Source organism: Haliotis rufescens, unplaced genomic scaffold (assembly GCF_023055435.1).
Source record: "Haliotis rufescens isolate VD_foot unplaced genomic scaffold, xgHalRufe1.0.p SCAF_23, whole genome shotgun sequence".
In the NCBI taxonomy this organism is placed as follows: domain Eukaryota; kingdom Metazoa; phylum Mollusca; class Gastropoda; order Lepetellida; family Haliotidae; genus Haliotis; species Haliotis rufescens.
The window spans coordinates 10,436,494-10,461,455 of NW_025963924.1; the positions used below are offsets into that span (position 1 = coordinate 10,436,494).

Here is a 24,962-nt window from a genome sequence, read left to right on the forward strand (position 1 = left end):
GACAGGAAGTGAATTAACTTACTTCCTTAACAGTTATGAGGTGTTTTCATTGGTTCAGAGAAACGAGACTGTCCAATGAAAGGATTGATACAGTATAGTATTGGCATGATAAATATGGCGGCGTCCATGGATGTTTACAAATTTTCGCATATAGAACCATCAGTTCCTGATGGACAACGTATGTAATAAGACCTTTGCTTTCAAAACTACTGTCACTTCACCCTGGTGTCATCATCTTACCTTTTTTTCATTTTCATTCGATTTTCATTTTAAAGAAATTGTGTCTTCGTGGTCTTGCTCGTCATGTTCATGAGTTATCTGTCAAAGCTCCTTTACTTGCTCTTCCTTCAAACTCTCTCAGCGACTTTAGGGTGATGTGATACACACGATCAGTATAAAAAGCTGGTATACTCACTTAATAATAAGACTTGTCATTGCTGTATCTATTAAGAGGGTTTACCTTGACTGACAAAACATTTGTCCAGGGGACACCCAATACAGGGCAACAATGCAGTTAACCGGGCGCAGCCCGAGCTCTACCATCCGCTCAATTACCGCGCTATAGTGCCACCGCTGTCTCGTTATACCGTGACTCTGGTGACTCTCGCTTCACGATCCAACACCCGTTTTGGGTCTTAGGGAAACTTACACATCTTTACGATCAAACACCCGTTCTAGGTCTTAGGGAAACTTACACAACTTTACGATCCAACACCCGTTTTTCGGTCTTAGGGAAACTTACACAGCTTTACGATCCAACACCCGTTTTCGGTCTTAGGGAAACTTACACGTCTTTACGATCCAAAACCCCTTTTCGGTCATTAGGGTCAGCTGGCTTTGGGCAAGGGTTAGCCATAAATTCTTACCTTTTCAAGCGTTAATCCAGTTAATCCCATTGGTCGGTCATGTTGACATAAACAATTGCGGGTGTGGTTTCAAGAAAAGATGAATGGGAGAGCAGGCAGTGACGTCACACGCATGCGCAATTCATTGTTTACTGAATTACGCATGCATGTCAATGGGGATTCTAATGACCTGTTAAACGAGCACTGATTACATGTGATAGCGCCTGTGGTTCAGTGGTAGAGCGTAGGCTAATTAACGCATTAATTAGCAGAGCCGGTGAGCCGGCGAAGCGCGTTCGAGCCCCCCCAGCGCTAATTGGATCTGAAAAAGTGCGCCCAGTAAAGTGCACTACTCCCCAATACAGTAGAACACGGATATAACGAACTACAAGGATTTGCCCCGATTATGTTTCTAGGTTTGTCAGCACCATACCCGTTCTCGTGGGTTTTACCGAAGTGGTAAACGTCTGAGACCTGCATCACTTCAGGCTTTCCTCCCACATTAAGCTGACACGCAGCGATACAACTTGAATACTGTTAAATAGCGGTGTTAAACCAAACTCACTCACTCACTCTAAACAGGGAGGGAGTATGGAAAATTGAATTTGATGTTGAGTGTTGACCAATCTGCCTTTTTAGTTCCTCTTTGCTGTCAGTTACAGAAGACAAAAGTTATTATTTACAATGTCTGCTACTAAAACATTACTTAAAGAGACAGGAATTCAACCGTTCTGAAGCTTTGTTTGTAAACAATAGCTGATAACTTACTCTGCTCTGTTCGCCTTTTTCCGTGACAGAATGTTCTGCTCCAGTGACCACACCACGGGTGTAGGCTCATCACATGACCAGACTTTTCTCTTGTTTCTAAACAGACACACATTTTCTCAAATAAGAACACACAAGCCTTCAGTGCGCTTTACAAATTATTTTCATTATTATACAGACATACTTCTTCAACTGCGACAGTGAGGTGCATGACAATATAGCTTTACACCTCAAATATAGTGACCTTATCATTAGCTCTCCAAAGGGCTTCTATGACAGCTCGTGGAGGATAACCACACAAATGGAAATAGTTTGTCACGTTTCAGGATATTTTGTCAATGAAAGTTGTGTTTATCTAAATGTGTAGACTCATAAAAAAATGAAAACATGAATGGACTGTGTAAGATGAGACAATGTGACAAAAAATACAAGACTGGCCCCAAGGAACTCTGGGTAGGAGAGTGATTGGCTTCATATGACAGAAGCCTACTTAAATTGTAATCTGTGCTTTGATAAACACTGGCTTTGAATCTAATCAAGCTGACAATTAGTATTTTGTAACTCATCTGTAAGAAAAACACACAAACTTTCACTTAAATTTACGTCTAATAAAACATTACTGACACCGGTTTAGTCTGCACAGCGCTTGCCTTGTCAGCTACACTATGTGGAGCTCCATTGTTTTGGTTTGAGAACTGAATTGGGCATGTGACGTCACACTCGGGAATTATTTCATGCATGATTTTGAAAAACACACAACCATCAACATTCTATCCCTTTTAATAAACAGCTGACTTGGCTGAAGATTCCTGATCAATAAATACTTCCTATGTTGCAGGTGGTGAGGGTGACCTCGCTGATCAAAGTATACCGGTAGCGAGGAGCGGACATCGTATAGTGGTGACAGATGGTGACTTGTACTCTCTCGGGGGCTACAATCCCAAGTACTGGGATGTGGAAAATACAGAGGAAACTTACTTTCCACTTTTCAAGGAGGCAAGTTATCAATTGGAATTCATAAATTATCAGATTTATCTCAGGTTGTTTTAATTTTTGTTTAAGCTTGTAGCTCACCTGACTGAAAATCAGCTGAGCTTCTGTTGTAGAAGGTTATCCGTCTGTCCGTTGTTAACTTTTGCATTTTTGACATCTCACAAACTAACAGACTTTTGGTGAGGTGAGGTGAAATGGGGTTTAACGTCGCGTCCAAGATTATTGCACTTATATAGTGACGTGCATGAACGTGTATGTGTGTGTGGCTGCTTGTACTAGTCCGGACTGATGCCGATTTATAGTGCTAGCTCACTGAGATACCATGCTGCAGTTTAACATGAATACCCCAATCAGACACAGTATACTGACTCCGAGCCAACCAGTCCTTGTTTTAGCCCCTTAATGCCGAGCGCCAGACAGGGTAAAAACAAGTACCATCTTTTAACGTCTTTTGGTATGACGCAGACGGAGATCAAACCCCGGACCTTCCGCACTACCACTAGACCATGGAGGCGGTCTAACAGACTTATGGAGTTGAAAGTGTTTAAGGATGTTCCCATCTATGGTGCTCACAAAATTCTGATCCATTTTTAAACATGGTTACCGTTTTGGCTATTTGAAAATGTCACTTTGTCCGTTACTCGGCCATTTCTGCATGTATCATTATGTAATTTGTAATAGAGCAAGTATGTGTTGTGCAAAATAGCATATATACGTTTTGTGTCATATTTTGAATTTTGATCAAGCTACCTTTGACTTTAATCATATTCATACTCCTGTTTTTCAAGTAGTACTGCATTTTCGGCATATCCTCTGAAACAACAAGGGCTATGAAGATGAAACTTTGTATTAATCATGTTAATGATAGCAGCTTTAGTTTCTCTAAACAATTTTAAACACAGCTGCCACAGTGTTAATTTATGTGGTCTTTTTTTACCATTCACCCTATAATAGTGTGAACCACTGATTAGCTGAATTTATCCTAATTTTCTCCCACCATGTCTAGTTATGGCAGTTCAACTTTGTGTCGCGGAAGTGGAGGAAGCTGAACACAACAGGACACATGCCGCTGGAGCTGGCCTCACATGCAGGTGGGTGGACCTTGTACCTTGTACCTTGTACCCATGTCTCACATGTAGGTGGGTGGACCTTGTACCTAGTGGCCGTGTCTGACATGTAGGTGGGTGGACCTTGTACCTAGTGGCCTTGTCTCACATGTAGGTGGGTGGACCTTGTACCTAGTGTCTGTGTCTCACATGTAGGTGGGTGGACCTTGTACCTAGTGGCCTTGTCTGACATGTAGGTGGGTGGACCTTGTACCTAGTGGCCGTGTCTCACATGCAGGTGGGTGGACCTTGTACCTAGTGTCTGTGTCTCACATGTAGGTGGGTGGACCTTGTACCTAGTGGCCTTGTCTCACATGTAGATGGGTGGACCTTGTACCTAGTGGCCTTGTCTCACATGTAGGTGGGTGGACCTTGTACCTAGTGGCCGTGTCTGACATGTAGGTGGGTGGACCTTGTACCTAGTGGCCGTGTCTGACATGTAGGTGGGTGGACCTTGTACCTAGTGGCCTTGTCTCACATGTAGATGGGTGGACCTTGTACCTAGTGGCCTTGTCTCACATGTAGGTGGGTGGACCTTATACCTAGTGGCCGTGTCTGACATGTAGGTGGGTGGACCTTGTACCTAGTGGCCGTGTCTCACATGTAGGTGGGTGGACCTTGTACCTAGTGGCCGTGTCTGACATGTAGGTTGGTGGACCTTGTACCTAGTGGCCTTGTCTCACATGTAGATGGGTGGACCTTGTACGTAGTGGCCTTGTCTCACATGCAGGTGGGTGGACCTTGTACCTAGTGGCCGTGTCTCACATGTAGGTGGGTGGACCTTGTACCTAGTGGCCGTGTCTGACATGTAGGTGGGTGGACCTTGTACCTAGTGGCCTTGTCTCACATGTAGATGGGTGGACCTTGTACCTAGTGGCCTTGTCTCACATGTAGGTGGGTGGACCTTGTACCTAGTGGCCGTGTCTCACATGCAGGTGGGTGGACCTTGTACCTAGTGGCCGTGTCTGACATGTAGGTGGGTGGACCTTGTACCTAGTGGCCGTGTCTGACATGTAGGTGGGTGGACCTTGTACCTAGTGGCCTTGTCTCACATGTAGATGGGTGGACCTTGTACTTAGTGGCCTTGTCTCACATGTAGGTGGGTGGACCTTGTACCTAGTGGCCGTGTCTGACATGTAGGTGGGTGGACCTTGTACCTAGTGGCCGTGTCTAACATGTAGGTGAGTGGACTTTGTACCAAGTGGCCGTGTCTGACATGTAGGTGGGTGGACTTGTACCTAGTGGCTGTGTCTCACATGTAGGTGGGTGGACCTTGTACCTAGTGGCCGTGTCTCACATGTAGGTGGGTGGACCTTATACCTAGTGGCCGTGTCTCACATGTAGGTGGGTGGATCTTGTACCTAGTGGCCTTGTCTCACATATAGGTGGGTGGACCTTGTACCTAGTGGCCGTGTTTCACATGAAGGTGGTTGGACCTAGTACCTAGTGGCCGTGTCTCACATGTAGGTGGGTGGACCTTGTACCTAGTGGCCTTGTCTCACATGTAGGTGGGTGGACCTTGTACCTTGTGGCCTTGTCTCACATGTAGGTGGGTGGACCTTGTACCAAGTGGCCTTGTCTCACATGTAGGTGGGTGGACCTTGTACCAAGTGGCCGTGTCTCGCATGTAGGTGGGTGGACCTTGTACCTAGTGTCTGTGTCTGACATGTAGGTGGGTGGACCTTGTACCTACTGGCCGTGTCTCACATGCAGGTGGGTGGACTTGTACCTAGTGGCCGTGTCTGACATGTAGGTGGGTGGACCTTGTACCTTGTGGCCATGTCTCACATGTAGGTGGGTGGACCTTGTACCTAGTGGCCGTGTTTCACATGTAGGTGGGTGGACCTTGTACCTTGTGGCCATGTCTCACATGCAGGTGGGTGGACCTTGTACCTAGTGGCCTTGTCTCACATGTAGGTGGGTGGACCTTGTACCTAGTGGCTGTGTCTAACATGTAGGTGGGTGGACCTTGTACCTAGTGGCCGTGTCTCACATGTAGGTGGGTGGACCTTGTACCTAGTGGCCGTGTCTCACATGTAGGTGGGTGGACCTTGTACCTAGTGGCCTTGTCTCACATGTAGGTTGGTGAACCTTGTACCTAGTGGCCGTGTCTCACATGTAGGTGGGTGGACCTTGTACCTAGTGGCCGTGTCTGACATGTAGGTGGGTGGACCTTGTACCTAGTGGCCGTGTCTCACATGTAGGTGGCTGGACCTTGTACCTAGTGGCCTTGTCTCACATGTAGGTGGCTGGACCTTGTACCTAGTGGCCGTGTCTCACATGTAGGTGGGTGGACCTTGTACCTAGTGGCCTTGTCTCACATGTAGATGGGTGGACCTTGTACCTAGTGGCCTTGTCTCACATGTAGGTGGGTGGACCTTGTACCTAGTGGCCGTGTCTCACATGTAGGTGGGTGGACCTTGTACCTAGTGGCCGTGTCTGACATGTAGGTGGGTGGACCTTGTACCTAGTGGCCGTGTCTGACATGTAGGTGGGTGGACCTTGTACGTAGTGGCCTTGTCTCACATGTAGGTGGGTGGACCTTGTACCTAGTGGCCGTGTCTCACATGTAGGTGGGTGGACCTTGTACCTAGTGGCCGTGTCTGACATGTAGGTGGGTGGACCTTGTACCTAGTGGCCTTGTCTCACATGTAGATGGGTGGACCTTGTACCTAGTGGCCTTGTCTCACATGTAGGTGGGTGGACCTTGTACCTAGTGGCCTTGTCTCACATGTAGGTGGGTGGACCTTGTACCTAGTGGCCGTGTCTCACATGTAGGTGGGTGGACCTTGTACCTAGTGGCCGTGTCTGACATGTAGGTGGGTGGACCTTGTACCTAGTGGCCTTGTCTCACATGCATTACCTTGTACCTTGTTACCATGTCTCACCCTGTTACAGCTGGATTTTGATATCATCAGCACTTTTGATATTAACATATCTCAAATTCTTAAAGTACCAGTTTTGGGGTTCTGTACAAATCTAATGGTAGATTTTCCAGATATGTTTACTACACCTTGTCAAGTTTTACTTATGTTTTACTCATCCGCCCTTTGAGGATTAACATTTTTTTAATGGAAACATCAGACTCACGTCAGATACTGGTGCCTTTAATTGTGAAATGTTTGCTTTCCTTGGAACATGAAAGATTGTTACATGAAATACTTTTGGCAAACATTGTGTAAAAAAGACATGGGACAGAGCTCTGTGACCATAAAAACTGTTTGGCTTGGTGAAAATATGAATGTAGATTTGAGCATCATCTGATCATATTGGTGTTGTTTTATAGTCACTGATATGTCACAGAATATTTTTGCATATTAGGTAAGAGGATGCGTGATCCAACCAATGATAAATAATGGCCTTTGTGTAGTAATACCAATAGTAGGATGTGACTCGGACCAGAGACTGTTGTGCTGATGTGCAGGATCTTGAGACAAGTTCACGTCACCATATCCACAAGGAGTGTAACGATATATTGAACTAGCGATGCTTTGCAATTGTTTGCCTGACGATTGTACTTTATCTATAGACATTTAAAGACGCGATGGTATTGTTGATAGCAAGCATAACAATAATTAGTTTCAATAGTCACAATTAGATATAAATAAAACATAACTTATGCATCAGAAAACACAGTTTTTAATGTGGAATTTCAAACTACCTTGTTGATTAACTTAATGTTAGAGTTACTTCCCTTTGGATTGAGCAGCAACAGGGAGGAAAATGGCTGACTTTTTTTTATTGTCAGCAATACTTTATTCATTTCTGTTACATTGATTAATATATAATAATCAAGACTTACAGTTGGTTAATTCTATCACAATACTATTGCAATAGTTGACGTCTATCACAATACTATTGCAATTGCATGGGTTACTTTTTAATACTAATATAACTATCTCAATAACCCTAATAGTCACCCCTAATATCTATTATATATTTTGTATATCTCCCAAAATTAACAATGATGTATCAAGCTGATGTTTACTTCTTGTTCCAGCTGTGCGAGACAACAACAAGCTGCTTGCCTATGGAGGTACTGGAGTGCCGTTCGGCGAGGCCAGCAGCAATGACCTGCATGTGTGTGGCCTTACCAGCCACAAGTGGCAGCATTTCAAGTGTACAGGGCAACACCCAGAGAAGAAGTATGGCCATGTAGGTGTCTGTGGTCTTGGTGTTCCTGGTGATACTCAGTAGTGCGCTGATTCATTGATACATGGGCAGTCGGGTGGCCCAGTGGTTAAAGTTTACTCGTCATGTCAAAGACCCGGGTTCGGTTCCCGACATGGGTACAATGTGTGAAGCCCATTCCTTGCGTCCCCTGCCTTGATATTGCTGGAATATTGCTAAAAGCAGCGTAAAACAATACTCACTCACTCACTCATTGATACGTATCAAAGTCAGGATGCGTATTGAGACAATGCAGTAGATCGATAAACAGTTACATTTCATGATATGTCATGATGCAAAACCTTTAAACAGTCACAATAAATCAATATATGTCAGAGATTTGTCTCAAGCCTGCAGCACATGCAGCCAAAATTCCCAAATTGTTCAGACATACGTAATTGTGAAAGTGTTGGCCTCCTCAAGGAGAAATTTTCAAAACAAAATACAGACAAGTAATTGTACGACTGAATGAAATGTATCAACACAGGTAGCTTGGGTTGTATAATGAAAATCAAGTGCACTATGATTATTCTCTCTCTCACTCACTCACAAAATACTGAATATGGGACTTATTTTGGTGTTATTTTCATATTGATGGAGTGAGTGGGTGAAGAGGTTACATGTACATCAAACTGTGCCTTTTGGTGTGACAAGCAAACACTTGAATAACTGGGCCACCCCACTGCCCCTCATATTGATGGAAATTGTCACGTTGTTTGTAGGCGATGCTGCTCATAGGCAGATACCTGTATGTATGTGGGGGCACTACCGGGTTCGTGTACAACATGGACGTCCATCGACTCAGTCTCGACACCCTGGTGTGGGAAAAGCTATCCTCGGACCAGGAGAGTCCCTCGGACCCAGACGGCAGGTAGGCACAAAAGTAGGAGCGTCCAACTGATCAGAGCTCAGGGACAGGAGAGTCCATCTGGTCCAGATGACAGGTAGGCACAGGTACAGGAGAGTCCATCTGGTCCAGATGACAGGTAGGCACAGGTGCAGGAGAGTCCATCTGGTCCAGATGACAGGTAGGCACAGGTGCAGGAGAGTCCATCTGGTCCAGATGACAGGTAGGCACAGGTACAGGAGAGTCCATCTGATCCAGATGACAGGTAGGCACAGGTACAGAAGAGTCCATCTGATCCAGATGACAGGTAGGCACAGGTACAGGAGAGTTCATCTGATCCAGATGACAGGTAGGCACAGGTACAGGAGAGTTCATCTGATCCAGATGACAGGTAGGCACAGGTACAGGAGAGTTCATCTGATCCAGATGACAGGTAGGCACAGGTACAGGAGAGTTCATCTGATCCAGATGACAGGTAGGCACAGGTACAGGAGAGTTCATCTGATCCAGATGACAGGTAGGCACAGGTACGGGAGAGTCCATCTGATCCAGATGACAGGTAGGCACAGGTACAGGAGAGTCCATCTTATCCAGATGACAGGTAGGCACAGGTGCAGGAGAGTCCATCTTATCCAGACAACAGGTAGGCACAGGTACAGGAGAGTCCATCTTATCCAGACAACAGGTAGGCACAGGTGCAGGAGAGTCCATCTTATCCAGACAACAGGTAGGCACAGGTACAGGAGAGTCCATCTGGTGCAGATGACAGGTAGGCACAGGTGCAGGAGAGTCCATCTGGTCCAGATGACAGGTAGGCACAGGTACAGGAGAGTCCATCTGGTCCAGATGACAGGTAGGCACAGGTACAGGAGAGTCCATCTGATCCAGATGACAGGTAGGCACAGGTACAGGAGAGTCCATCTGATCCAGATGACAGGTAGGCACAGGTACAGGAGAGTTCATCTGATCCAGATGACAGGTAGGCACAGGTACAGGAGAGTTCATCTGATCCAGATGACAGGTAGGCACAGGTACAGGAGAGTTCATCTGATCCAGATGACAGGTAGGCACAGGTACAGGAGAGTCCATCTGATCCAGATGACAGGTAGGCACAGGTACAGGAGAGTTCATCTGATCCAGATGACAGGTAGGCACAGGTACAGGAGAGTCCATCTGATCCAGACAACAGGTAGGCACAGGTACAGGAGAGTTCATCTGATCCAGATAACAGGTAGGCACAGGTACAGGAGAGTCCATCTGATCCAGAGAACAGGTAGGCACACGTACAGGAGAGTCCAGGCAAAGGTACAGGAGAGTCCATCTCATCCAGATGACAGGTAGGCACACGTACAGGAGAGTCCAGGCAAAGGTACAGGAGAGTCCATCTCATCCAGATGACAGGTAGGCACACGTACAGGAGAGTCCAGGCAAAGGTACAGGAGAGTCCATCTCATCCAGATGACAGGTAGGCACACGTACAGGAGAGTTCATCTGATCCAGATAACAGGTAGGCACAGGTACAGGAGAGTCCAGGCAAAGGTACAGGAGAGTCCATCTCATCCAGATGACAGGTAGGTTCCTGCATGGAAGAGTCCATCTGATCCAGTCCAAATAGATGGTGGTCACACAATGCACTTGGTCTTTGGAGTGAAGCTGACCAGCAGTTGTCATTGTTGTCATGAGTGAGGTTGTTGAAGTGGCCCACCAAGTGTGCTGTCTGACATCAGCATGGCCAGAATCACGTGAACAATGCTGACCTAGGTTTATATACACTTTAAACTTAAACATATGCTATACGTTCAACTCAGGTGACATTCTGAACAATGGACGTCATCATTTCTTGTAGACTGCCTCCATGGTCTTGTGGTAGAGCGTCCGCCCGGAGAGCGGAAGGTCTGGGGTTCGATCCCCGGCCGCGTCATACCAAAAGACGTTAAAAGATGGTACTTGTTGTTACCCTGTCTGGCGCCCGGCATTAAGGGCCTAAAACAAGGACTGGTCAGCTCGGAGTCAGTATAATGTGTCTGAGTGGTGTATTCATGTTAAACTGCGGCATGGTATCTCAGTGAGCTAGCACTATAAATCGCTATCAGTCCGGACTAGTACAAGCAGCCACACACACACGTGCATGCACGTCGCTATAAAAGTGCAATAATCTTGGACGCAACGTTAAACCCAATTTCACCTCACCTCACCCCATCATTTCTTGTTTGTGTAAGTTTGTTAAGTTATTTTGATCAATCTCACAAATGTGGCATAAATTTAAATGTTCATTCCAGCCAGGCTGTTAACGTATTTCAAAATAAGTCAATATAGGAAGGGAAGTAATCGTTTTTATTTTATTTATGTTTCATATCTTTTCTATTTCAACCATCCAGTTAGATTTTTTAACTTATCCTGCAATACTCCTATATGCATTTCCTGCTTTCTTTTGACAGGAAAACAAAGCTGTGTGAGGTCCAGCTGATGAATAAGTTGTTCCAACCAGTTGTGAGGCAGATCCCATCTCAAAGCTCCCACGTGACCATGGAAGTGATGACATCACGGATACTTCACATTACTGCTTGACACCGGACAGACATGTTGTGTTAATAAATTTATTCAGTAAATTTTGTGTAACCTGTTGATTCTTTCATTGTATCAAAATAAATGTGAATTATCTCCAATCATCATCCAGTTGGTGTTTTCATATTCTCCCATGTATTTTTTGCAATAGCATTAATATTTTGCACCTGAGGGTGACGTGTATTCACTGTAATTCTCATGTGATTTGTTGTTCCACTCCTTCATTTTGGATATTTTGTATGGTCTCTTACATCGAGGCATATGTTTTTATTCTTTTTCTGGCTTGGTAATTATGTATATTGAATTACTTAAAGCTTCTCCTTGACGTCTACGTTTATTTAGTGTAATTATAACCATTTAATTTGATTAAGTCTCTGGATTATTATCCTTCATATTTGGGTACATTTTGGTTATCGCAACTTCTGCTTATATTGCAGATTGTTGTGTCTTCCATTGCCATGGAAAAAAGTCACTTAAGGACCCAAACCCACGGTGTCTTGATTGTACGGGTATCTGTTCGAGGGGACTGAAGTGTAACTTTTGTTCTCCCCTACGCCTGTCGAGCTTTGCAAAATATCAACAGGTCTAATAAAAAGCGCCGTGCACAAATGACCCTACGACATACGAGGAGGATGTCAGACTCTCAAGAATCCCTTATGTAGGAGACTCTAAAGACTTCTGTTATTGCATCGCAGCCACCTAAATTGGGAGGAGCGCTACATACGCCATCTCATCTGAGCGCTACTCTATCTGAGTAACCATTGATGCTAGATATTCCACTGCTCCCTCCGCCTACCCAGGCGCTGAGCATTGTGTCACTGGATGGCCGACCACCTGGCTGCGATAGCGCCTCCGCCAGATACGGGAGTTGACAAGAATGACACAATATGCTGCATATGGTCACAGCGCTGGATGAGGACTTTGTTCAGCTTTCTCCAGCCTTCAAGGCCCAGGTTCAAGAGGGAAGACTTCCCCATCCATGCTTTTGAGGTGGCAGACCCTGGTCAAGTCTTGGACGAGAACCTTCATTGGATGATGGTTTTTTTTAAATCAACTACCTGGAAGATCCCTGATTCCCGATTGGCGTTCATCGAGACGATATTAGGTGCTCTCTGAAACCATTGTTGGATCTGACTTCTTCATCTCGTGCCATAGACCAGGTTCTGATTGAGATGAACGTCAACCAAGGGGAGCATCTCCAGACGGGTGTCTATTACCAGAAGCAGGCAGATTGACCACATTTGCCCTCATCAACTGGGTCTCAAGTTATGTCCAAGATGAGACGGCTCTCAAAGCACTTGAGTATGTCACCCAGAACTCAACGTTCTTCTAGGACTGGCAACTACCGTGCTCAGTGCTAGTACCTGAAAGAACAGGCTCCTGACCAGTGGTCTTTTCAAGGGAGGGGATGTTTGAAAGGGAAACCTCAGGGGTCCTATCAATCCCACAGTGGCAAGTTCCAGGGCAGGGCTGGACCCAGGAAAGGGAAATAGTGAACCCACAGACAACCACGACTGGGTCCTCCCACCCCTAGTCATCCACTTCTGTTCGCCAGCATCAATGTTTCGTTGAACATGAAAGCCAATTAGATTGTGAATGCCCCAGCCATATGTGCAGCACATATGGCACATAAACAATCTGGAGTTGGAAGCACTGATTCTAGCGATATCACACTGGCAGGATTGCCTCCAGATCACCCAGCTTGCCATTTCCACCGACAACATCAAGGTGGTTTGGTGTCAACCAAAGGACAACTCACTCTCACTCCTTGCTACAGCAGATGTTCTGTTTCTTTCATCTGGTTATTCTGCAAGGGCAGCGAAACCCATTGCCATGGCACAGAGACCTTAGACCCGGGGCCTTTATGATGATAAGTGCTACTCTTTTGAATCTTATGGCAAGGAAATAACATCAAGACCCCATTGCTGCGTCCCCACAACTCTTGGCTGAATACCTGTTGTATCTGTGTAGTAAGTGACACCTGAAGGGCAGCACCATCATGACCTGTCTGGTGGCCATTTGCTTTGTCTGCTCCTTCTGCCCTGAGGATCAGAAGGCCACGTTTCGTCCTCCCACTTGGGATCTGAACGTGGTAATTTGGTTTCTGTGTGGCCCTCCATTTAAGCCTCAACTCAACCTCCTTCTATAACCTCACCCAGAAGATTATCTTACTCTTGGCGCTGTCTATGGCAGCAAGGGTCAGCAAGCTTCACATGCTCGACGTTACCCGTGTCCAACTTGAGGGCAGGGAACAGTTCACCTCGGGCTGTGATGCGCTGGATGGCTGCCTTGATGTTCTTGAGGGTCTTTTTTTGGTAATGACCACATCTGAAGGTATTCCCACCGCTGTACCTTCAAATTCAGATGCATTAAACTGTAATACAGGATAACTTAATAATTTACTATTTGTATTGTTAATTATCCTGCATTACTACGTCTGAGGGCCGACCTTTCACAGAGCTGCCTCCCCACGGTTTCTTCAGATGTTACGATTCAAGCAGTAATGTGAAGTTTCCATGGCATCATCACTTCGTTGGTCACTTTTGAGCTGTGAGATTGGGTCTGCCTCACAACTGGTTGGAACAATATTTTCTTCAGCTGGACCTCACACATCTCTGTTTTTCTGTCAAAAGAAAGCAGTAAATGCTTTAAGGAGTTATGCAGGATAAGTATGCAAATGTAAAAAATATTTAGATTTTATTAATTTTCTTCGATCATACAGTTTAATAAAAATAAAATCTAATGACAAACTAAGTTAAGAAAAGAGGCCTAATATTGCAGTAAATAGTAAGGCAGTGGCGTGGCCATTGTTTTGATCATTTAATGAATTAAAATTTTATCAAAGAATGAGACAATTTTTACATACAGTTAGACTGTATGATGTCATAATGCCTAGTATTGTGTACAGATATCGACATGAGATGGCGTGCTTCCAACATCGACTGTATATATTTGGTGGAGGAACGGCAGGGGAGGCCTACAGGTTTGAGCTGGTATGTACAACACACTGCTACTGAACTCATTTCTTCTGTACTGCTTAATTTATGTTTGTGAACAGTTGTAGAGATTAATAGGCAATTACATGAATGGGTTATAACTATTGAATAGTTGAACAATGGCTGAATATTTTATGTTGATAAAGAGGATTCATTTTGAGTGTTTTTTTAATGAGTGTTAATTAATTAGTATTTGTCAAATATTTGATAAAAACTACAAGTGGTTTATTCTAGTTATTGTTCCCCCTTAAAGTTTTCACATTTTAAAGCAAATACCGTATTCGACGTAAAATTTTGCTTTCAAAATTAGAAATAGGGGGCTTCTTATTAGAATATAATAATAGTTAGAAAAAAACAATTGAAAGATCGTAAATTTCGTGGTTTATGCTGACAGCCTTTAATGATACAAAAGAAAAGTCTGTGCGTATTAGACACGACAGATATATTTTCCAGAATTTAATTGCCCATAAGTAAGGGTGCATATAACACATGAGTGTGTATTATACACGAATAAATAAGTCTCTTGTACATTGATCAATCGGAAGGGGTGCTAATTGGGATTGTTCACTAGCCAATATATTAACAAATATCACCGTGGCGCTTATTACGTCGAATACGGTACACAAGTTGTATTCTATTTATGCATTATCAGTTTTCCTTCAATAATAGCTGTGTGAAGCAACAAAAAGCAATACCTTTTGGTGAAAATCCATTTGCCAAGTAATATGGAAGATTGACTGTATCACGGTTTTAAGCCAACCCTCCAATTGGAAAAACAACCCACCTTCATGATCAGTGCTTATGAGTTTTCTCAACCCAGTAGTGTTGTTTACACCAGGAGACTTGAGAAGCTGGCCACTAAGTTGTTTTGCTTCCATCCAGATTCCGACGTTCTGTCTGACAGAGCTGGCGTGGGAGAACATCTCAGCTGTACCTGATAAACGATTTGGTAGGTGCCAAATGGAAAATCTTGAAACGTAAATTCACAGGGACATTTCATCACCCCTTTTAGTTGCGACTTAGTTGTAGTTCAGTGTCTGCAATATCTTGAAAATTATAAACAAAAAATATTTGCAGTCCAAGAAAGTCTTTATCATTCATTTGGATCTGATAATGTACAAAATCAACTTCAGCAAAACATATTCTTGAAATCAACGGGATACACACTGGTGAAGTAATAAAAATGGTGGTTTGTGAAATGATTGACGAGATATATGAGCAGTTCTTCTTCATTTAATTTTATTGACCATGGAACCCTTTTGACACAGTTTGTTTCGTTACGTAAGATTAGAACTGGCTCATTTGAAACTGCCATCAATTTCAAGGATATATACTGTTTCAAAATACACTTTTGATAAAGAAATAAGACTGTTTAGTGTAGTATGTGAAGTCAATGTTCTATCAACTATTGACAATTCATTAAACTGACACAATTCTTATAAACCAACTCAAGTCTGCTCTCGTATCCCAGGATTCCCTGCTCCACGCAGATGCCACAGTTGCTGCCAGCTGAATAATGGTGAGATAAATGGGTACTTCTCTTTGCCAGTCTGTTCATGGTTTTTCCCCATCCATCTTCTCAGTTATGGCAGCCTTCGAAATTGGCACTAGTCCTATAGTACTTGCCAAATTGCCAAATAGTTAAAGTATCATAAGGACTAGTAAAAATGTGCTTTTTAAAGGGTATTGCTGTATGTTATCATTATAAAGACTGTTTCTGTTTCTGTATGGCCATCTCCTGGTGACTCCAATGGGTATCGGTTGGTCACAAGAGGTCACCTGGCTGTTTGTGTGCCCCAAAGTTGTGGATTGACAAACCCCTGTTTCTTCTTATCCTGTATCACTCTGTGACGTGATGCGCAAGTCTGAATCCCCAGTCTAGTAACTTTTCATTTGGTCCAGTATACTCAGCTAATGATATCACACATTCTAACCGTTGAGACCAAATTAAAAAAAGGTGATGAAGAGATGACTTAATTGGATCTGATCTGAAATTGGTCTGATTGGTTGATTGCTTGTCGTCATACAGGCATGGGATATTTCCGTCTAAAATCGTAATCGTCTTTTTTATCATTTTGATTGTGATATTTCTATATCGAACATGCATCTTTAGATTTTTGGTTAGATTAAGATTGTCTTTCTTCGACCACGTGCCTGATCATACCTCAATGGCATGGGATGCTGCTCATAATATCAACCCCTGGTTAGTCGGCCAATACTCCATGACTTAAAGGCTGCCGTGATATAGCTGGAATATTGCTGACTGCGGCATTAAACAACAAACAAACAATCATATTTGAACACAAAAAATCTACTGATAATGATGCCAGATGACAAACAAATTCAGTCCAGCAAACTTGGGTAGATCGTTGTGGCACGGCAGATAAATATTACAACAACCTCATCGGCATGACATCACTGGGGATTAGAACTGGTCCTCAGCCATACCAGCTTAAGGGATCGGGTGATCAGACTCGATGATTGGTTCAGAGCATCCCTTGTCCAGACTTGATTATTTATAGACTTCCATCATATATCTAGAATATTGCTGAGTACAATGTTAAACTGTAAACAAATGACACAATAATTCACTGTTCCTGCCCGGACAGATGTGTACATGTGTGGGGGGATGGACGGGGTGAAGATCCTGCCGGACCTCTGGCGCTTCTCCCTGGCCACCCACACCTGGCTCAAGATGTCCCAAGACATGGTGCTGCCCACCTACTTCCACGCTGCTGACATAGCTCCGGTAAGTATTACTGCCCACCTACTTCCACACAGCTGATATACCTCTGTTAGTATTACTGCCCTCTACTTCCACACAGCTGATATAGCTCTGTTAGTATTACTGCCCTCTACTTCCACACAGCTGATATAGCTTTGTTAGTATTACTGCCCTCTACTTCCACACAGCTGATATAGCTCTGCTAGTATTACTGCCACCTACTTCCACACAGCTGATATAGCTTTGTTAGTATTACTGCTACCTACTTCCACACAGCTGATATAGCTCTGTTAGTATTACTGCCACCTACTTCCACACAGCTGATATAGCTCTGTTAGTATTACTGCCCCCACTTCCACACAGCTGATATAGCTTTGTTAGTATTACTGCCCTCTACTTCCACACAGCTGATATAGCTCTGTTAGTATTACTGCCCCCTACTTCCACACAGCTGATATAGCTTTGTTAGTATTACTGCCCTCTACTTCCACACAGCTGATATAGCTCTGTTAGTATTACTGCCCTCTACTTCCACACAGCTGATATAGCTTTGTTAGTATTACTGTCACCTACTTCCACACAGCTGATATAGCTTTGTTAGTATTACTGCCCCCTACTTCCACACAGCTGATATAACTCTGTTAGTGTTACTGCCCCCTACTTCCACACAGCTGATATAGCTTTGTTAGTATTACTGTCAACTACTTCCACACAGCTGATAAAGCTTTGTTAGTATTACTGCCACCTACTTCCACACAGCTGATATAGCTTTGTTAGTATTACTGCCCTCTACTTCCACACAGCTGATATAGCTCTGTTAGTATTACTGTCACCTACTTCCACACAGCTGATATAGCCCTGTTAGTATTACTGCCCACCTACTTCCACACAGCTGATATAGCTCTGTTAGTATTACTGTCACCTACTTCCACACAGCTGATATAGCCCTGTTAGTATTACTGTCACCTACTTCCACACAGCTGATATAGCCCTGTTAGTATTACTGCCCACCTACTTCCACACAGCTGATATAGCTCTGTTAGTATTACTGTCACCTACTTCCACACAGCTGATATAGCCCTGTTAGTATTACTGCCCTCTACTTCCACACAGCTGATATAGCTCTGTTAGTATTACTGCCACCTACTACCACACAGCTGATATCCCTCTGTTAGTATTACTGCCCTCTACTTCCACACAGCTGATATAGCTCTGTTAGTATTACTGTCACCTACTTCCACACAGCTGATATCCCCCTGTTAGTATTACTGCCACCTACTTCCACACAGCTGATATAGCTCTGTTAGTATTACTGCCCACCTACTTCCACACAGCTGATATAGCTCTGTTAGTATTACTGTCACCTACTTCCACACAGCTGATATCCCTCTGTTAGTATTACTGCCCTATACTTCCACACAGCTGATATAGCCCTGTTAGTATTACTGCCCTCTACTTCCACACAGCTGATATCCCTCTGTTAGTATTACTGCCCTCTACTTCCACACAGCTGATATAGCTCTGTTAGTATTACTGCCACCTACTACCACACAGCTGATATCCCTCTGTTAGTATTACCGCCCTCAATTTCCACACAGCTGATATAGCTCTGTTAGTATTACTGCCACCTACTACCACACAGCTGATATTGCTCTGTTAGTATTACTGCCCTCTACTTCCACACAGCTGATATAGCTCTGTTAGTATTACTGCCACCTACTACCACACAGCTGATATTGCTCTGTTAGTATTACTGCCACCTACCGTATATCGCTGTGTATAAGGCGAGTTTTTCGTACCTAAAATAAGGGGGCTAAGAAGGGGGGTCGTCTTATACACGGAGTCGAAGATCTAACATTTTTTTCCCACTGGCGATGTCAACCGGCGTCTGATAGCCAGCCCAGCATTTGACAATATAACTTCGCATTTCGTCCTCAATAACTGTTCCAATAACTATTTCCATACATAAACATGATTTGTATCTCTTTCCCTTGAATAAAGTTTAATAATTTCTGCAAATAAAGTTGAAATGACCCTCGCCTCGATGCAGATTGACACGGTAAAACAATCAACATCCGCGAGTAGAGAGCCGGAAGTACCGGTAAGCATTTGCATATTGCACATGTGACCTAACATGTGATAACCGGTGAAGCTGAAATCAATTCCCGCTGTTTTTATAGTTGTATTAACAAGTGTTGGAGACGGTGTGTACAAGTGATTGTGGAATAAACACGCTGAATGTGAAGCAAACATAAGTCTAGTTAGTTACAACATAGTTAATTGGCGATTAAATTACTCACCATTGTCTCTTATATGTTATTACTTCATAAATGAATTTTATTTTACGGGCCCCAATTTGGTGTCGTACCGTGTAAACACAAAATGGCGACGTGTGCTGGAGTTACACACGCGACCTATCGTTGTAGAAAAAAAACAACGCAAGATAAACATATTTTTATTGCATATATAAGGTTTGTGTGCGCACTTGTAATGTGTGCGAAATACGCATCAGTCGGAAAGCGCACGTTAAATCTCCAAAGTAACTAACTAACTTCTGATGTCCGTGTGCGAAATACGCTACAGTCGGAAAGCGCACGTTAATCTTCTATATCAGTCAGACTTGTGATATGTTTCATTCCCGGTCGCCTTATACACGGAGTATAGGATTTTGGGTTGATTTTTAAGGCGTGTACAGGGGGGTCGTCTTATACGTGGGGTCGCCTTATACACAGCGATATACGGTACTTCCACACAGCTGATATAGCTTTGTTAGTATTACTGCCCACCTACTTCCACACAGCTGATATAGCTTTGTTAGTATTACTGCCCACCTACTACCACACAGCTGATATTGCTCTGTTAGTATTACTGCCACCTACTTCCACACAGCTGATATAGCTTTGTTAGTATTACTGCCCACCTACTTCCACACAGCTGATATAGCTTTGTTAGTATTACTGTCACCTACTTCCACACAGCTGATATAGCTTTGTTAGTATTACTGTCACCTACTTCCACACAACTGATATAGCTCTGTTAGTATTACTGCCCTCTACTTCCACACAGCTGATATAGCTTTGTTAGTATTACTGTCACCTACTTCCACACAGCTGATATAGCTTTGTTAGTATTACTGTCACCTACTTCCACACAGCTGATATAGCTTTGTTAGTATTACTGTCACCTACTTTCACACAGCTGATATAGCTCTGTTAGTATTACTGCCCTCTACTTCCACACAGCTGATATAGCTCTGTTAGTATTACTGTCACCTACTTCCACACAGCTGATATAGCTCTGTTAGTATTACTGCCCTCTACTTCCACACAGCTGATATAGCTCTGTTAGTATAACTGCCACCTACTTCCACACAGCTGATATAGCTTTGTTAGTATTACTGTCACCTACTTCCACACAGCTGATATAGCTCTGTTAGTATTACTGCCACCTACTTCCACACAGCTGATATAGCTCTGTTAGTATAACTGTCACCTACTTCCACACAGCTGATATAGCTCTGTTAGTATTACTGCCACCTACTTCCACACAGCTGATATAGCTCTGTTAGTATTACTGCCACCTACTTCCACACAGCTGATATAGCTCTGTTAGTATTACTGCCCACCTACTTCCACACAGCTGATATAGCTCTGTTAGTATTACTGCCCTCTACTTCCACACAGCTGATATAGCTCTGTTAGTATTACTGCCCTCTACTTCCACACAGCTGATATTGCTCTGTTAGTATTACTGCCACCTACTTCCACACAGCTGATATAGCTCTGTTAGTATTACTGCCACCTACTTCCACACAGCTGATATAGCTCTGTTAGTATTACTGCCCTCTACTTCCACACAGCTGATATAGCTTTGTTAGTATTACTGTCACCTACTTCCACACAGCTGATATAGCTTTGTTAGTATTACTGCCCCCTACTTCCACACAGCTGATATAGCTCTGTTAGTGTTACTGCCCCCTACTTCCACACAGCTGATATAGCTCTGTTAGTATTACTGCCACCTACTTCCACACAGCTGATATAGCTCTGTTAGTATTACTGCCCTCTACTTCCACACAGCTGATATAGCTCTGTTAGTATTACTGTCACCTACTTCCACACAGCTGATATAGCTTTATTGTTATTACTGTCACCTACTTCCACACAGCTGATATAGCTTTATTGTTATTACTGTCACCTACTTCCACACAGCTGATAAAGCTTTGTTAGTATTACTGCCCACCTACTTCCACACAGCTGATATAGCTCTGTTAGTATTACTGCCCCCCTACTTCCACACAGCTGATATAGCTCTGTTAGTATTACTGCCACCTACTTCCACACAGCTGATATAGCTCTGCTAGTATTACTGCCCCCCTACTTCCACACAGCTGATATAGCTCTGTTAGTATTACTGCCACCTACTTCCACACAGCTGATATAGCTCTGTTAGTATTACTAACCCCCTACTTCCACACAGCTGATATAGCTCTGTTAGTATTACTGCCCCCCTACTTCCACACAGCTGATATAGCTTTGTTAGTATTACTGTCACCTACTTCCACACAGCTGATATAGCTTTGTTGGTATACTGCCCCCCTACTTCCACACAGCTGAGCAACCTTGTCCCTGCTGTTATCAACTGCACTTGATTCTCCATGATCTGACTCCAGACAGTTATATGTATCAACAATTAAATACTCTCCAATGCTGATTCCTTGCCTCCATGTTTCAGAATGGGTGCATGTACATATTTGGCGGAGTCACAGCGATCGACAATGTCAGAACAAGTGAAATCTACCGGATATGGCTGAAAGTCCCCTCTCTACAAGAAATAGCCTGGAATGGTTTGATTGGCGCTCTGCCAAACACGGACAATGTTGATAAACAGAATCTGGCAGAGCTTGGAGTTCCAGCTCACTTTCTTGACAGGATTTCATGACTGCAAGGATTGTCTCCCTTTGTAGATGTTATTCCCGATGAAAGGACAAAGAATGACCCCATTGCTTGAAACCTTTTTTGCAATGGAGCTTACATGTTATGACGTTTAATTTATGACTGATAGATCGTATATTCATGTGTATGTAAGCAAGGCCTGAGTACAAAGCTTATGTGATATATTTGTGAAGTCTTTCATCGACAACTGCACCATCACCAGCCATCGGTTAACTCACCATAGACTGGTTGTGCTGGATAATGGTATGTACTGTAAATCTTGAAATTAGTTCGAATTTAGTCAGGGCCTTTTCCACAATCTGATCTTAGCGCTAAGATTGTAACTCCAATACTTAAACATAGACTTACAAGACCCATAGCACTACGATCGCTCTGTGGAGTAGGACCCTGATCTTTTCCTCTGATACGAGAAGTGTGTGAAGGTGTGACCACCTCACCATAAGAGAAGAAATTACATGTTGGATATTTGCATCCTGTGATGTATATAAGGGGGTGGGATAGCCTAGTGGTTAAAGCGTTCGCTCATTCTGTGTTTTACTGCAGTCATGGGTACAATGCATGAAGCCCATTTCTGGTGTCCCTCGCTTTGATATTGCTGGAATATTGCTAAAAGGGGCGTAAAACTATACTCACTCACTGTGATGTATTAGTGATATATTCAAAATGGCCATACACCATCATTTATTCTTTAGATACCTGCCCCCCTGTCACTGCAAGAGTACCGTATGTCTTTAGATTAGAAACAGGATATATTTCACTGACTGTTGAAACTACCCAAAACACATAGATTCAAGCACTGGCATAGCATTCATTTTATTAAACATGCTAAATTAGAAGGAAGGAGTGGATGAGATTGGTTCAATGCTTCTGTGAACATTGATTCAGTTTTGTCAAGGCATATCAGGTACAATTGGAAGAAAGTCCCAAATTACAAAGGCTGTATGTATTTCCCATGTTTGTAAAACCCCAGCATGGGTATGGTGCTGACAAACCAAAGTTCACAATCAGGACGAATCAGGGATTCAAACCCACAATCATCAGTAATATCAACACAGCAAAGGGGTGCAACTCTGCACAGTAAATTGCAGCACTTTATACCCCTGGGCCACATGTGTAGAATGTAGACATAACAAAAGCTGGGTGCCGGCATTCTTTTCATCTTCTGCACTGTGCACATTTCTGTCAGGATAATTGCTGAGTTTGGAAAAGCTTCTGATGAATTGGTTATGGCATGTCCTCAGATCTTTGTTTTGGGGTTGTTTTGTACAATGGCACCCAGGTCTGCCCATACTGCTAAAAGCAGCGTAAAACAATACTCACTTACTCACTATGGCGTGTGATTCTCCAGATCCATCATGTGTTGTACGGGTGTGCACTGCCCATGAGAGTGTGTTTGTTCTTGTGTATTTGAACCCGTGAAGATCCGGGTTTGAACTGTTCTCATCAATTCATGCTTGTGGTAAGGGGTGACCATGCTTGTCGGAAGAGGCGACTAACGGGATCGGGTGATCAGGCTCGCTGGCTTGGTTGATGCATGTCACCGTATCCCAAGTTAAAGGTTTTGTTGCTTGGGTTGCTGAAATAGATTGAAAATGGATTATGTAGAATTTATCAATGTTGACTTGTTCATCTTCACAAAGGTGATTTTGCTGATGTGTTTGAATTGTGATTGATGTCATCCTTAGTCTGCATCAAGTAAATATGTTGTAAATATATTACTAAAATCGGGTGACCTGCATGATCAGTAGTGCATTATAGAAGGTTTAGGGCAGTTTAGCGGATGAATTACCTCCCTTTTCAAATGATGGCTGCCAAACAAAATGGGAAAAGGGGCCACTCGAATATAGAAAAAGACTTGAACACTTAGCATAACTCTTTTCTCAATGTTGAAAAAGTCGATGGTAGTCCTGAGTTTTATTAAAAAGAATTTTGCAAATTGAGGTTATTTTTGGACAAGTGTCCATGATCCAGGATTCATGTGACAGTCACATTACAGCGCTTCCTCACTGGTGCTACACCAGCACACTTTGAAAACTCAAAGTGTATGTGAAGTCAGTCCAGAAACTATTTATGTGGCCACATGTCATCAACCTGTCTGTCACGTGTTTGTCACTGGTGCAAACCAGAGTGCATCATTGCTCAGAATATCAATCACTGGATTGTCTGGGCCAGAATCGACTGCCATGATATAGCTGGACTATTGCTTAGTGTGGTGTTGAACAACACGCAAACTTGTTTATAGTGTGCTGCATCAACTGAGGTCATGTATCACTACAATCAGGGTGAAATAGTCGCAAGATATTGCCAACCAGGTGGGCTAGCTACTCTAAAATGTTACTAGCCAGTTTCAATTTTCACTGGTTGAATATGCAACAATTTGTTCTTTTGGGAATTTAATTCTGCAAAGATATCAATTAAAACCAAGATTGAAATGAGGAAAATATTGTAATGGGGGATAACTCTGATCTCGCCACCTCTATTCATTACGGATAATAATTTGATTTTTGATGGTTGTATTGATCTACAGAAATGGGAGAAGTTTTATATTTTGAACAACTAAGAGGTGTGCATACAAAAATCATTGTTAAAATTTCAGTAGCCAGTTGGCTAGAGACATTTTAGAATCTTTGGTCCTGCCTAAATTTTGTAGCCATGGACTAGTTGGTGGCCGGCTTTTTGACATACTGACTCCTAATGAAGACTATGTAATATGTGAATCAATTGATTTGTTTGTTTATGATTATGATGATGTTCTGTTGTCTTCCCTTCCAGTATCTGTAAATATGAACCAAGTCAGTGTGTACTTCTCTGTGCTTATGAAGACACAGAACATTCTGCAGATATCAAATGTCTTTTCTCACAGCCATGATCATCTTCCCCAGGCAAAAGAGTTAACTGACCCTTGCCGAACTGGGCTGGAATTCCTGGACTCGATTGTAGCGCCACCAGTGGCTATTACTAGTTATGTGCCTTCTAAGCCTCTCCTATGGACCAA

General features: G+C 43.3%; 1 protein-coding gene across 1 annotated transcript; it reads left to right on the forward strand.

Moving 5' to 3' along the window:
• Positions 1–62: 62 nt before the first annotated feature.
• Positions 63–24,962, forward strand: LOC124133058 (kelch domain-containing protein 10-like). The gene is made up of 10 exons (XM_046497269.2): positions 63–178; positions 2,449–2,606; positions 3,610–3,694; positions 7,710–7,864; positions 8,602–8,750; positions 14,200–14,284; positions 15,170–15,236; positions 15,759–15,806; positions 16,897–17,036; positions 21,747–24,962. Exons 1-10 carry the CDS (start codon positions 76–78, stop codon positions 21,951–21,953), a joined length of 1,197 nt encoding a protein of 398 aa, XP_046353225.2. The 5' UTR covers positions 63–75; the 3' UTR covers positions 21,954–24,962.